At 43.3% G+C, this 13,586-nt stretch overlaps 1 protein-coding gene across 37 annotated transcripts in view; it reads left to right on the top strand.

The window, feature by feature from the left end:
* Positions 1–13,586, top strand: part of Limch1 (LIM and calponin homology domains 1) — a 313,045-nt gene that overhangs the window by 275,358 nt on the left and 24,101 nt on the right. For all 37 annotated transcript variants that reach the window (XM_063273093.1, XM_063273091.1, XM_063273092.1 and 34 more), the window contains 3 exons: positions 5,481–5,571; positions 7,282–7,445; positions 11,226–11,331. In XM_063273093.1, coding sequence (XP_063129163.1) covers positions 5,481–5,571; positions 7,282–7,445; positions 11,226–11,331 — 361 coding nt within the window. The remainder of the gene's footprint in view (positions 1–5,480; positions 5,572–7,281; positions 7,446–11,225; positions 11,332–13,586) is intronic.

Below are 13,586 nucleotides of genomic sequence, written 5' to 3'. Positions count from 1 at the left end.
TGGTATGTGTGTGTTGTATGTGGTGTGTGTGTGTGTGTTGTGTGTGTATGGTGTGTTGTATGTGTGTGGTGTGTGTGGTATGTGTGTGTTGTATGTGTGTTGTGTGTGTGGTGTGTGTGTATGTGTGGTGTGTGTGTGTGTGTGGTGTGGTGTGTGTGTGTTGTATGTGTGTTGTGTGTGTATGGTGTGTTGTATGTGTGTGTTGTGTGTGTGTGTTGTGTGTATGGTGTGTTGTATGTGTGTGGTGAGTGTGTGTGTGGTGTGTGTGTGTTGTATGTGTGTTGTGTGTGGGGTGTGTGTGTATGTGTGGTGTGTGTGTGTGTGTGTGTGTGTGTGTGTGTGTGTATGTTATTTAAATCATGGAGAATTAGATCTCCTGGCTTGCTGTTTCTCCTTCTAGTGGTGACAGATTCTTAAGGTAAAAGGAGAATCACATGCGTAACATATGTGGCACTGGGTCATAGCGCCTGGACACATACACTAGTTTTCCAGGCCTGCATTCAATTAGTCAAACCTGGAGCCAGAAAATCTCTCACCATCCCAGAATAGTCCCAGGAAGGTCCTTGGACATCACCATTTAAATGACAGAGGTCAGCCGATGAACTGGAGCTTAGGTCTCAGGCTGGCTCCTACCCTTCTGCCTTACGGCTGCCGTCCACACTTTGATTGCCCTCTGCCAGTCCACCAAGGCTGTAGTTCAGGGGAGCAGCCGGTAGCTAGATAGATTTTTGTGGCTAAGCTGTGTGATTCTGAAGCCAGGAATCTGCCACCTCCTGCCTCTGGTGTTGGGGCCGAGTCAGGCGGTGAGGCTGGTTTGGATGGAGTTCTTGGTGAAGTGGAAGCCAATTTCTGGCTTAGCCTCGTGCAAACCCTTCTGTGTGCTCATTCATTCCCGTCCAGGACTCTGTTTGTGTTTGTTTGTTTTCATCCTTGAAAAACCCATTTCAAGTCGGAGGAGGGAAGACCCATCTTCTGAGCTGTCACTGAAGGGAAGCACGGGTCAGAAGGCACATTTGCCAGAAAGGGTGCGTTTTAGAAGCAAACCTTGGATTCTATCAGGGCTGGTTGAGACTGCCAACTTTGAAGTCATTTCCTTGGATGTGATGCCATTAATGCAGAAAAAGCAAGCATTCAGGATGAGGAAGCCAGACTTAAGTTAATTAAACCAGCTTTGGGAATTTCCCGTGGTTACAGATAGTCTTTGTGTGTTACAAAACTCACAAAACTTTATAGAAAAATATAAGGTGCCCACCCGTTACATTACCACTGTTAAATTCATTTTTAAAAAATAGCTTAAAATACCCGCCCTTTTTTTCTCTTGGTACATACAAAGAGTTTTTAACGAGTTACGGCCCTTTCTCTCTCTCTCTCTCTCTCTCTCTCTCTCTCTCTCTCTCTCTCTCTCTTTTTCCCCTGAATATTTTGCAGTGGTGGCTTGATTTGGGTGAATAATATGTATTTACACTAAGCTTTGGAGCATGCACTGCGCAGATAATGCATTTATTTTAGAATGACATTTGTTTTCCACCCTTGGCACTCGGAGTGTCTGGCTGGGGACAGTATGGTCTTGGCCGCTCTGGAGCTGACTGAACTGCCTCCTGCCCTGGAGGATTCCAGGAAGTTCTAACCTTCCGCTGAATAATGAACAGTTGGTACAGGACAGAAAGGGAATAGAAATGGCAGCTTGGATGTTCTGCAGTGAACTTGAAGGTCTCAGGTACTCAGTTACTTCTTATGAAACTCTAAATGCTGAGACCACCAAAGGTAGATATGGCTCTAAGGCCACCAATAGTGTGGGGAGATTATTGGCCCAGCCCAGGGTTTCCACCTTTCTTGTCTACTGGCCCTGATACCCTTGCAAGCCACTTACCTTCAGGCTTTGTGAAGGGACTATGCTGAGACTGGCTAAGTTCTCCCTGATGGTTAAATGCTATCGTCCTTGTCAGGGGCCTCAGCAGCAAAGATGCCTGCTAAATGGGCTAAATTTTAATCACTACAACCATATTTCAGCCATTACTGAACTACACTGAGTACCAGGCTGTCAGTTCTTAATCGTCATTTCAGGGTGACATATCTGAGCAATCTGAGAAGTCTGTTAGCCAGGCATGACTAAAATGTTACTGAAGTGTGGTATGCCAGTTACACAATTCTAGGTGAAGTAGTTAATGCTGGTGGGGCGCGTCCTGTAAGCATTATGTGTTAGCATTATGTGTTAGCATTATGTGTTAGCATTATGTGTTAGCATTATGTGTTAGCATTATGTGTTGAACATTATGCTTCAACAACACTCTATATCCTTGAGTCCATTGGCACACTTTCTGTGTTTCCACATCTACAAATCAAGGCTGCTCTTGCAATCCACAGTGTGTCATGTTTAACAGCGTGTTTTCTCTCTTAGTGGTACCTAAAATGATATAGCTTGAACGGGATGGCATCCTAGATGGCATAAATTATGTTCATTTCTTTCCATTTCTAGGATCCGGGTTTGTAGTTACTCTGCTCTCGTGATAGGAGACACAAATGTTCTCAAGAGGCTAGTTCACCAGTATTTAGCTGCAAATTTGTTTTCCAGCTTTAGATAGTCTTCTATAATTTAATATGTTTGGAGAAGGAAGCTAAGAATCAGTAGCCCTGCCAGTGTTTTATATATTAATATCATAAAACAAAACTGCCATGGCATATTAATGTGTCTAGTTGTGTTAGAGTGAACTTCAGATGAAAAGGAGTAACTTCTTCCTGGATAGTGTTAGGCTGCTTGACCTTCAGAGACTCCCGTGAATATGTGAGTGCACACACATGCACACATACCATATACACACAATACCATGCATGTAACACACTCATATATGCACAAGCACACATATATGTAGAGCCTCTGTATAATAAAGAAACTTTGGTTGATTATTTTCATTCATCGTATTTCTCAAAGGAACTCAATTCAAGCTTCTTGATATAATAAACGGATGTTTAAAATCTATTAAATAATATTAATGTGGTGGCTATTGTCTGTGTGCTTTCCTTATTGACAGTGTTTTGGGGCATTGCTTGTCTCTTTCTTTTTTATGATACTGAGGATCAAACTCTGAGCTCTGTGTGAGCCATGCAAGCATCCTACAGTTTGTCCAACCCCTAGGGCTTTTCAGTTTCACTTGACTCACTAATTTGGCCCAGGCAGGGTTTGAACGTGTGACCCCATGCACCACCACAACTGACCTGCCTAGAGGTTTTAAAGCCAGCCTCAAGGCATAAGCCTAAAGTGTCAACTGTTTGAGAGGCTGAGGCAGGAGGATTGCAGGGTCTTTCTGGCTACAGAGTGAGTTCAAAGATGGACTGCTCAAGACCCTGACTTAAATAAAGAAAGGGTAGGAGCAGGGTGTGGCTCAGTGGTGAACTGCTTCACTTGCATATGCAAAGCTCTATCGAATGCTCAGTACTGAAAAAGAAAAAACACATTTTTACCTTGAGAGTATGCTCTTTCCAACGTGATACATGATTATTAGGAAACTCCAGCCTAGTTATGAGTATTCCAAAATACCCCATTGTCCAAAAGAAAAAGTATGTATTTTCCTATTGTAAAATCTTTTAGAAGTTTGAAAGATTTGGCTTAAAATTCTATTTTTTAATGAAAAACTTTTACATTTATTTTGTGTGCATGTATATATATATGTATATATGTAGCTATGTATGTACCTATATGTGTATATGTATGTGTATCTGTATGCATGTATGTATATACGTATGTATGGTTGTATGCATGAGGGCACAAGCAGGCCATCGTGTGCCTGCGGGTGTCAGAGAACAACTTGAGGGAAGTAGTTTTCTCCTGGGAGATATTTTATGAAGTATTTAATAATGCCCGTTCTAAAAACCAATATTAGCATTTATCTAGAAACCTTTTAAAGTTTATGAAATGTTTTATACACACTAAAATCTCAACTTAAGTCTTTTACATAAAACTTCTACTAAAAAGAAAAACAGAAATCACAGGGTCACCGACTTGCTGTCTTTGGCACGAGTCTTCCAGATACATTTAGTTTAACCTTTCACTTACCTTTGAGCCGCCTAGATAAGAGGAGGCAAACTTTGGACTTAACTCCAGAGTCAGTTCCCCATAAAGACACTGAAACTACACTGATTGTTTTCCGACTGTAGAGCATTTATAACATATAAAAAGTGTGGATAAGGAAATGGGAAAATCATTCCAAAGTGTAAACACATTTAAAAAAACAAACACTATTAACATTTTCTATTTTCTTGGGGTTGGACGTTTCTATTTTTACTGTTTTAGTTAGCATAAAATATTGGACTTCATAATGACATTTGCACAACACTGTGTATGGCTCCTGTTTCTCCTCCCTCACTGCTATCTGCCCCCACCCTCCCTCTGCCCCTGCTGGTCTACTATTTAGTCCACTTTTGCCTTTATCCACACATACATATGGCATAGATATGTATGTGTGTGCACATGTGTATATAAATGTGTACATTGTATATTTTAATTTATAAACTGATACATTTATATGTGCATAAACATGTATACAGTCTTGCATATGTAGACATAACTCTCTCTATATGTGAACCTTAATATTTTAACTCTACACTGAATAGCAGTAATTTTCACACATCACTGCTGTATAGCAGGTCTCGTGTGTTTAGTTACTGTCTTCTTTGCCAGTGCTTGGGATCAAACAAGCCCAGGGCCCCCTGGATGCTAGGCACCCACTCCCACTGAGCAATGTCCCCAGCCTGCTTAGCATCTTATTTTCAGTGACCATGTAGTGCAGTGCTACCCTTTATGGTCCTAAGTAATCCATTCAACTATTCCCCATCTGTTGAACATTTAGGTTGATATGCAATTTACTTTTAACTATTAGAAAGACAAAAGCCTGCAGCCGACAGCCGTGAGGCACTGCTGTGAGAGAGGTAGTTACTGTGGTGTGGCAGTGAGTGAACCGGAAGTCAAGGAGACCCCTTATTGGGAGCATGAGGGAGGGAAGCCTGACCTTCCCAGCTGTCAGGACGAAGGAGAAGAGATGACTATAAACTCTATAGAGAGCCTCAAGGGAAAACCTCTCGAGTTCAGAGCCACAGGTCCTTATGTCCAGGACGGCCAATTGAGAAGTGCGTTATCCTTTAAAAGTCAACGAAAACCCCCTCTGCCAGCTTGAAAGGATTCAGGGGTGACTGGGTGGTAACTTGTCTGGGTGGTGGACCAGGGAAGAATTCTGTGAGGGTGTGTGGGAAGAAGAAGGCTGGGGAGGGTGGGCACACTGGAGCCGACTCGTTCAGGCTCGCAAAGGTCTCTTTCCAACAGAATAGACTCAGACTCCCAACATAGAGCTGCTCGGAAACAGGAGACAGTTTGCATGGGCAGCCCACCTTGTTGGCCTCAAAATTATTATTAAAGAGGTAGCCTTTGCTGCTTAGAACTTTCGAGGGCTTGGTTTATTCAAGAGAGGTTAAAAAAAAATCTTTTTCAGGCAGCCTCTGAGGAAACTGAGTCAAACGGCCGAGATGATGAGAACGGTGAAGAGAGCTCAGGGGCACGGGATGTGGAGCTGGATTCGGCAGGTTTGTTTCCTAACATGCTAGCTTCCAGGTAAACCTCGGTGGCTAGATAGAATGGTGACGCCAGCTTTCCTTACTAAACTTAAGGGCAGTATCGGGCTCTGTGGGGTTGTGCTGCCACCTAGAGGCTCTGGGGAGAAATTCTGACTGTGACATTAATGTTGCTGTGAAAATAGGGGTGTGTGTGTGTGTGTGTGTGTGTGTGTGTGTGTGTGTGTGTGTGTACCCTGTTATTTTATTTCCTAAAATTGGGTTGTCCTAGTTGCTTTGTGGTAACTTTGATAAACCTCAGTGTTGGGGAGGAAAGGAAAGGGTTTGTTTTATCTTCGAACTCCCAGATCACAGTCCATCCATCAAAGGGGGGGTCAGGGCAGGAACTCAAGTCGGGGGACCTGGAGGCAGGAGCTGAAGCAGAGACCATGGAGGGACACTGCTTGATCAACTCCCTTTCCTAGGCAGCCAGACCCACCTCTATAGGGATGGCACCCCTCACACAAGGCTGGGCCTCACACATCAATTAGCAATCAAGAGCACGTCCCAAGGACATGCCCACAAGCCAGCCTGACCCAGGCAATTCCTCAGCCAACATTCCCTCTTCCCAGGCGTGCCAGGTTGACAACCAGGATTAACCGTCCCCAAGGTCACATGCCTTAGCACACTCCCACGGCAGTAGATAAGGCATACACCACAGCATACGTAATAACTGTCGGTGGTGTAGCTTGGTGGTAGACTGTGTAAGGCCCTAGATATTTTTTTTTTTTTTGGTTCTTTTTTTCGGAGCTGGGGACCGAACCCAGGGCCTTGCGCTTCCTAGGTAAGCGCTCTACCACTGAGCTAAATCCCCAGCCCCGGCCCTAGATATTCTTGTAAGACTTTCTGCACATTTCTCTTCCACCACCAAATTATTCTTAAATGGCATTTTAAAAATGCCATTACTAAAAACAATAGCATAAGATTTTCCAGCTGGACTAGGCCTCCACATATGATTATACTCCCTCACTGGGTGACCTTTCCACCCCCTCTGAAGTGTATCTAATTCTTTAGATATCAGAGAACAGCTTGTCTCTCATGTGTTCTATCTATCTGCCCCTCAATCCCTAACACAATCCAGTTAAGAAAACGTAGTTTGCGAAAGGAAAGGTTTTGGAGTGGGCAAAGTGCTTGCTGCTGCATAAACCTGAGAACCTGAGTTGAGATCCCCAGCAACTTCGAGAAAGCGGGGCTCCATGCATGTGACCCCAGTACTAGTGGGGCAGAGACAGGGGTCCCAGGGCCTCCAGGCTACCTGGAGAAAGGGATCTGCAGTTTCAGTGAGAAATTCTGCCTCAGAAAATAAGGTGGGACCATAGAGGAAGACACAACAGAGAAAGTCAGCCTCTGGCCTCCGGATGAGCACAGCAGCAAACACGACAAGGGAAAGTTAGTTTGTCACTCAGTCGCAAGCTCAGACTGTGGACATTCTGTTAACCGCTCCACCGTCATTAAACAGTTTGCGTCATAAGCTATCAGGGTGCATGACTCTTACGAGCACGCTTTCATAGTAGGGCAGTCGGGTGAGAATCCTGCCACCGTGGGCCCTTCGCTGTGTGTCCGCCCGTAGTGAGCCAGCCTGTCATCAGGAGGACTCTGATGAAAGGGTCCTTTGACTTTGAAAGAAAATTTTCTTTGTGTGATTTCTTTTTTCTTCCGTTCCCACCTGTGACCGCCCTCCAGAGCCACAGCATTTTACAACAACCGTGACTCGGTGCAGCCCAACCGTGGCCCTGGTGGAGTTTTCTTCCAGCCCGCAGCTGAGGAATGAAGTACCAGAAGAACAAGACCAGAAGAAGCCAGAAAACGAGATGAGCGGGAAGGTGGAGTTAGTACTGTCCCAGAAGGTGAGGTCACGGTGGGGGAGGAGTTAAACCAGAGGTTAAAGGGCGTCAGGCAGCCATGAGACACTGCCTGAGACCGGGCAGCCAGCAGGCATGAGGGCTGGCTTTCTTACTTGTCTTCAATCTACACGTTTCTCTAAAAACTAGAGTGTATGTTTACACACACACACACACACACACACACACACACGAGACACGCACGCATGTGCATCATGCTTGCACGTTGTAAAGAGACACCATGACCAAGGCAACTTATAAAGGAAAGCATGGGGGTCTGCTTACAGTTTCAGAAGAGTCCATTATCATTTGGGTGGGAAGTGTAGGAGGGAGGCAGGCGTCATTCTGGAAAAGAATCTTACATCTGATCTACAAACAGGAAGAGGGAGGGAGGGAGGGACGGAGGGGGGGAGGGGAGAGAGAGAGAACAGACAGAGAACAGACAGAGAGACAGATGGGGAGACTAGGCCTGGCTGTGGGCTTTTGATACCTCAAAGTTGACACCCAAATGACACACCTTCTAACAAGACCACACCTCCTACTCTTTCCCAAAACTATCATCAACTAGGGAAGAAGCATTCAAATATCTGAGCCTGCAGAACCTATTCTCATTCAAACTACCACTGTATATGGGGGGATACATACATTTGCATTACAGATATATCAAATGCCATAGAATATGCAAGTCCATTTGCTAAATGTACAAATAGAATGAGAGGGTGGAGAACTGAGGCATTCTGTATGAGTAATACTTCCAGCACTCACACTTTTCACCTAATCCTAAAGAGACTTCATTTTATTTAAATGTGAACATGCTGTAGAATCCTGTTAAATTTAGGTCTTAGCTTACTGTAGATGAACTCACTGGTTTGTGTCATAACCTGACATCTTATAGATATTCCCTTCCCGTTGTGTACCTACTTCTTAACAATGCTATTAACTGATACCACTGGGTAAAATAACAAACAACTTATGATACAACGGCCTCGTGTATTAAGTGTGGTTCATACTTAGAGTCCTGTGTACAGTAGTTGGGTTTGTTTTTAAATACCAAGTCTAAAAACTCTTTCCCATTTATCTCAGTAGTTGGATTTCTAAGGAATTTTAAAACTCTGGAGTCCCTTCCAGACCAGATGGGCAGACTCTTGGGTACATGGTCCTGGCGTCTGTAAAAGCTCTGGGTAATCCTAATGACCCCCAAAGTGGAGCCATGCCTTGTATATCAGATTACTTATGGCAATGTTCCACCCTTCAAAAACAACCTAAATACAGATTTGACCTTCAAGTGGAAATTTTGCCACTTAGTTCAGTTTCATACACTTACTCAGCCACATTAACTGTGCACCTACGATGTGCCAAGTCCGGTAGTAGACGCTGGGTATTTGATAGGGAACAGGACACATCACCTGGCCCCACAGAGCTGAGTGACGTGTCCTTGGAGGAGCCGCTAAGATGCTTGATGTCTGATGAGTTTTGAGCATTTCAGACCTCAGCTATTCCCTGTTTCTATACAGAATTACTGAGCAATGTGGAGGGCCACAGAGGAGAATAGACTCGCAAGTGTGTCTCGCAGGTGGGCAGGCAGGGTTTCCACCTTGGCCGCTCGTACCTTATCTACAATGTGCTTGTAATCACTAGGGATTATTCTAAACGCAGTACCTTCACATAATTCTAACCCGAGAGGAAAACTCGGTAACATTTCTAGAATTTAGATCAAACCAAACAAAATGACTGCCGTAACTTAGTGTCTTCCCTACCGTTCCTCACCTCTGTCCCTGCATCAGTGCGAGCCATGTTTGGACTGCAAGTTTCATGCCCAACCACTATGGGGGAAGCCCTCTCAGGGGTTCCCAAGTTGTTCATCTGCATCATTTGTTTTTCTGTCATGTCTGTTTAGTAAACATGAGTCATAGAATGGTTTTGTTTTGTTGGTGGTGGTGGTGGGTTTTTTGTTTTTGTTTTTGGTTTTATTTTTTTGTTTTTTTGTTTTTGTTTTTGGTTTTGGTTTTTTTTTTTTTTTTGAGGCATAAAATATCCAGGATTCCCAGGTTATCCTTGGTATCAAATGCTGCCACGTCTACACCTCTAAAATTCTATGGTTCCAAGTTTAGGAGCTCTGATAGTTGGTAAGCACATGAAATGATGATCTCTAGGGCAACACCTTCCTCACCTGCCCTCCCTGTGACCTCCTCCCCCATAACTCCATCCCTAGAGAGACCCAATACCTATGGCCTTTGTGAGCACCTGTCACACTCATGTGCACACACCCTCCCATGTGCATGCATGCACACATGCGAACACACACATACACACACATATGCACACTCACATGCACGAGAGAGAGAGACAGAGACAGAGAGACAGAGACAGACAGAGAGTTATAAGTATCAATAAATATTTAGAAATGTAGAGGACCAGCATGTTGTGAACGTTTGGGAAAATCAGACCCTAGGCATTTGCTGTATGCTGAATGCTGGATTCTGCATGGCCGTCCGGTTGAGCAATGCTGACCAAAGTGACTGACTGTATTTTCATCGAGATTCTCTTAGAATTGAATATATTCTTTTTTTTTCTTTTTTTCGGAGCTGGGGACCGAACCCAGGGTCTTGCGCTTCCTAGGCAAGCGCTCTACCACTGAGCTAAATCCCCAACCCCTAAGGTGATATTCTTAATAAAGAAAAGTAAAGCTCAACAGAGAATAAACAAACGTTGCTTCACCTGAGGTCATGATCGGCTGTCACACTAACCGTGGATAACAGCTGCCAGCAGGAGATGAAATCAGAGTCAAGTACTTCGAGAAGCAGAGAGAGCCCAAGCATGTGCAGCTACACTACATTTGGGTTCAGAGTGTAGATTTTGGCCCTTGTTGTAGATAGTGTTGAAACGTTTAGCAGTCTGTCTCTAGCAGTAAATCAATTGACAGTAATAAGACAGCAAGAAGGCTCTTCTATTCAGAGTCTTTAGATTAGGGAGAAACAAATAAAATTAAATAGCAATGATGAAAAAAATCTTAACGAGAACGTAACAGTTTTTAATGTCCATAACCTTAGAACTATTTACCATAAGGACAAGTCATCTAATGCGCCTCACAAACTCCCCAAGGACACCCCTGTGGTGACACTGTTTGATTCTAACTACTTTTGGCAATACTTCTTTGTCAACAGGCAGAGTACATTGTGTGTTGTATAACTTTGTGAGTACTGTCTTTAGAATAATCTCCATTGAAAGTGGCATTGCTATAAGCTTAGCCTATAGCAAAGATGTTTCTAATCACTGTCTGTGGGTTATTCCATTTCCCAACAAGTTCAGCTGGGTATAATAACTAGAACTGAGGCCCCGAGTGGTGGTGTGCGCCTTAACCTCAGCACGAAGGAGGCGGAGCCGGGTAGATAGTTCAAGGGTAGCCTGAATTGCATAGCAAAAGATGCATAGTAAACACTGTCAAAAAAAAGAAAGAAAGAAAAAAGAGAGAAAGAAAGAAAAAAAGAAAGGAAGAAAGAAAGAAAAAAAAGAAAAAGGAAGGAAGGAAAGGAAGTGGGAGAAGAAAGACTCCAAATGTCTTCTGAGGTTGAAGAAGAGGGTTCACCACATTTTTATCTCCTTATTTAATTTCTAAGAAAAACCAACCACTGCATTGATTTATAAAAGTGTGAAAAGTCATTAGGAAAGGAGATATTTCTATTGTAAAAATGTAACTTTACTGACTTATTTAAATAGTCATACTGTGCTCTGTGGGTTAATGGCTGAACGTTCTTCCTCATGTTTATGTCTGTTACTGTGGTCCAGGTGGCAAAGCCAAAATCCCCAGAACCGGAAGCAACCTTGACATTTCCATTTCTTGACAAAATGCCTGAAACCGACCAACTACATTTGCCAAATCTCAATTCTCAAGGTAAGGGGAGGTGGGTTCTCTTGGCTCCTCAGGGTGTGCTGGGCCCACCTGTGGTAAAGTTCACTTCATAGGCAAAGCTGCTTGCATCCTTCACGTGCTGTTCCCTGAGCTGTGTTGCTTTCCTGAGTCTGTGAATTACGAATTTCAGACTGGAAAGCTGAGTTGCATTTTCTGATTGACAGTGGGAACCCTGGCCGCTGAGTCTACCCTGTAGCCAGGCATTATGGGTAGAACAGGGTTTGAATATGTGTTGAGACTTTCTTCGTACTTGTCTCATCTTGGCTCCAAAACATGACAAGATAATTAAAAATAAAAACCCAACTTGTTTTTAAAAAAATCTTTTCTCTTAACATCATATAAACTTTATATTTACTCTATAATAAGTCTGGGTATACATAACAATTACTGTACTTACTCGAGCCAAAAGTTTACACTTTCAAAAAATTCTTCATGAGAACATTTAATAGTTTCAAAATTGAAAAATAAAGTACATGAAACATTAAAGATACCTCTTCAGTGTGTGTGTAATCACATGCACACTAAGATTATGTTTTAATATATTTAACATGTAACATACTTGGGTTGTATTTTAATGTGTTTAGTGTATTTGCCACACTTTAAAGTTTGAGATAATGTAGGGGTAGCATCTAGAAACATGGGCATTGAGGGCGTGTGAAGGTCTAACCATTGTACTTACTCCCACCTTGTGGACCATTGATAGGTTATTCTTTTATTCTTTAAGAACCCTTTATCCTCACGGGAAACCCAGATGCCCAAGCCACTGCAAAAGACCCTTAGGAATTCGAACCAGGGAAGATGGAAGTCCAGGAAGTCTGCCATCATTGGCTTTATTTCTCGAGGTGACAGACCAAGGCTTCACCAATACAAGTCCTTTAGAAACAGCTGGCGTGGGAGGCAGGACCAGAAGGTCCCGTGTGCTGCTTTGTTGACATTTTGTATTTTGTTAGCATCTGTCAGAGAGGAAGGCATGGAGCTCACGTTCATGGTTTATTATTAGTTCTTTTTAAAGAGAGGGCTGCTATTTAGGGTCACCATTAATAACATCTGAGCTGGTGTTCGTTAACTTTTGTTGATTGTTTTTGGGCAGCCATATACAAACCAAGAAACGTTTGGTAAGACACTAAGTGGTACACACACTAATTGTCCTTAGTCCCTTACTGTAGAGGCAAAGTCACTACGGCTTCCAGAGCATTGGCCCAGAACTTTCAGGTTCACAGTCCTGAAAACAATTAATGAAAATGAAGTCTCACAACTGGGGCAACCGATTGGCCATATTTAGGCATTGTCATTACGTTCTGTTTCTAGCACTTTATAACTGTGTAAATAAGAAATATAGTTAGGTTAAATATGTAAGCCATAGCAATTCGTCTTGATACCCTGTATGTTTATATATCCCACAAGGCATTCTGGATCTCAGAAATTGCTATTGAATTAAAGAAATTTACTTCATGCTTTATCTGGGTTGAATAATTTAAAAAGTAAACTTTCATAGTGTTGGAGTGTTTTAAAGGCAATTCCTCAAGGCAAAACTGGATTAGGCAGGTGCTTGCTCTTTTATGGTGAATGCTGGATTTTAAGTGTGAGCACTGGAGAAAGAGCACCCTCATGTCCCTGGCTCAGGAGTTCTTAGCTACATGGCTTCCCTCTCTCAGTTTTCCCCAAGATCTAAGTCAAGTACAAATAACCACACTCCGGTCCTTAAGAGAATCGGATTCAGTTATTGTTGGATACTAGCAATAAGGGCGGAGCACAGAGCCAAGCGCTGGGCATAAATAATGAACTCTTCTCGAGTGCTTCCTCTTAAAGAAAGAAGGAGAGCATTGACGAGACAGTGACGGGGCTTGAAGGAGTGCGCAGCTGAGCCTGCGGGGCTGGCACCCAGCCCTCAAGGTGTGGCCCGAGAGATCCAGCCCAGGCTCAATCCGTTCTTCCAGCAAAGTTCACATGTCCAAGTAATGCTGGTACGGCAGCCCAGGAATGCCGAGCTGGAGGCGCTGACTTGAACTATTTATTTAAATGGTGTCTGAAGACATTGCGTGTGGATATGAAATGGACTTATTTCAGACTTATTTAGACTCTATGAAGTGCCTGTCCTTCTGGAAGCCAGAGACCTCCAATAAATGTAACCTTTGAAAGCATGATTGCCTTTACTTGGAGTGTGGTGAAAGAAGTCATGGGCTACGGCCCAGACACAAGAAGTCACTACATACTGAAGTGACTAGCATGAATTCCAG

Source organism: Rattus norvegicus, chromosome 14, assembly GCF_036323735.1.
Source record: "Rattus norvegicus strain BN/NHsdMcwi chromosome 14, GRCr8, whole genome shotgun sequence".
NCBI lineage: Eukaryota > Metazoa > Chordata > Mammalia > Rodentia > Muridae > Rattus > Rattus norvegicus.
This window is presented reverse-complemented; position numbering and strand designations above follow the sequence as displayed.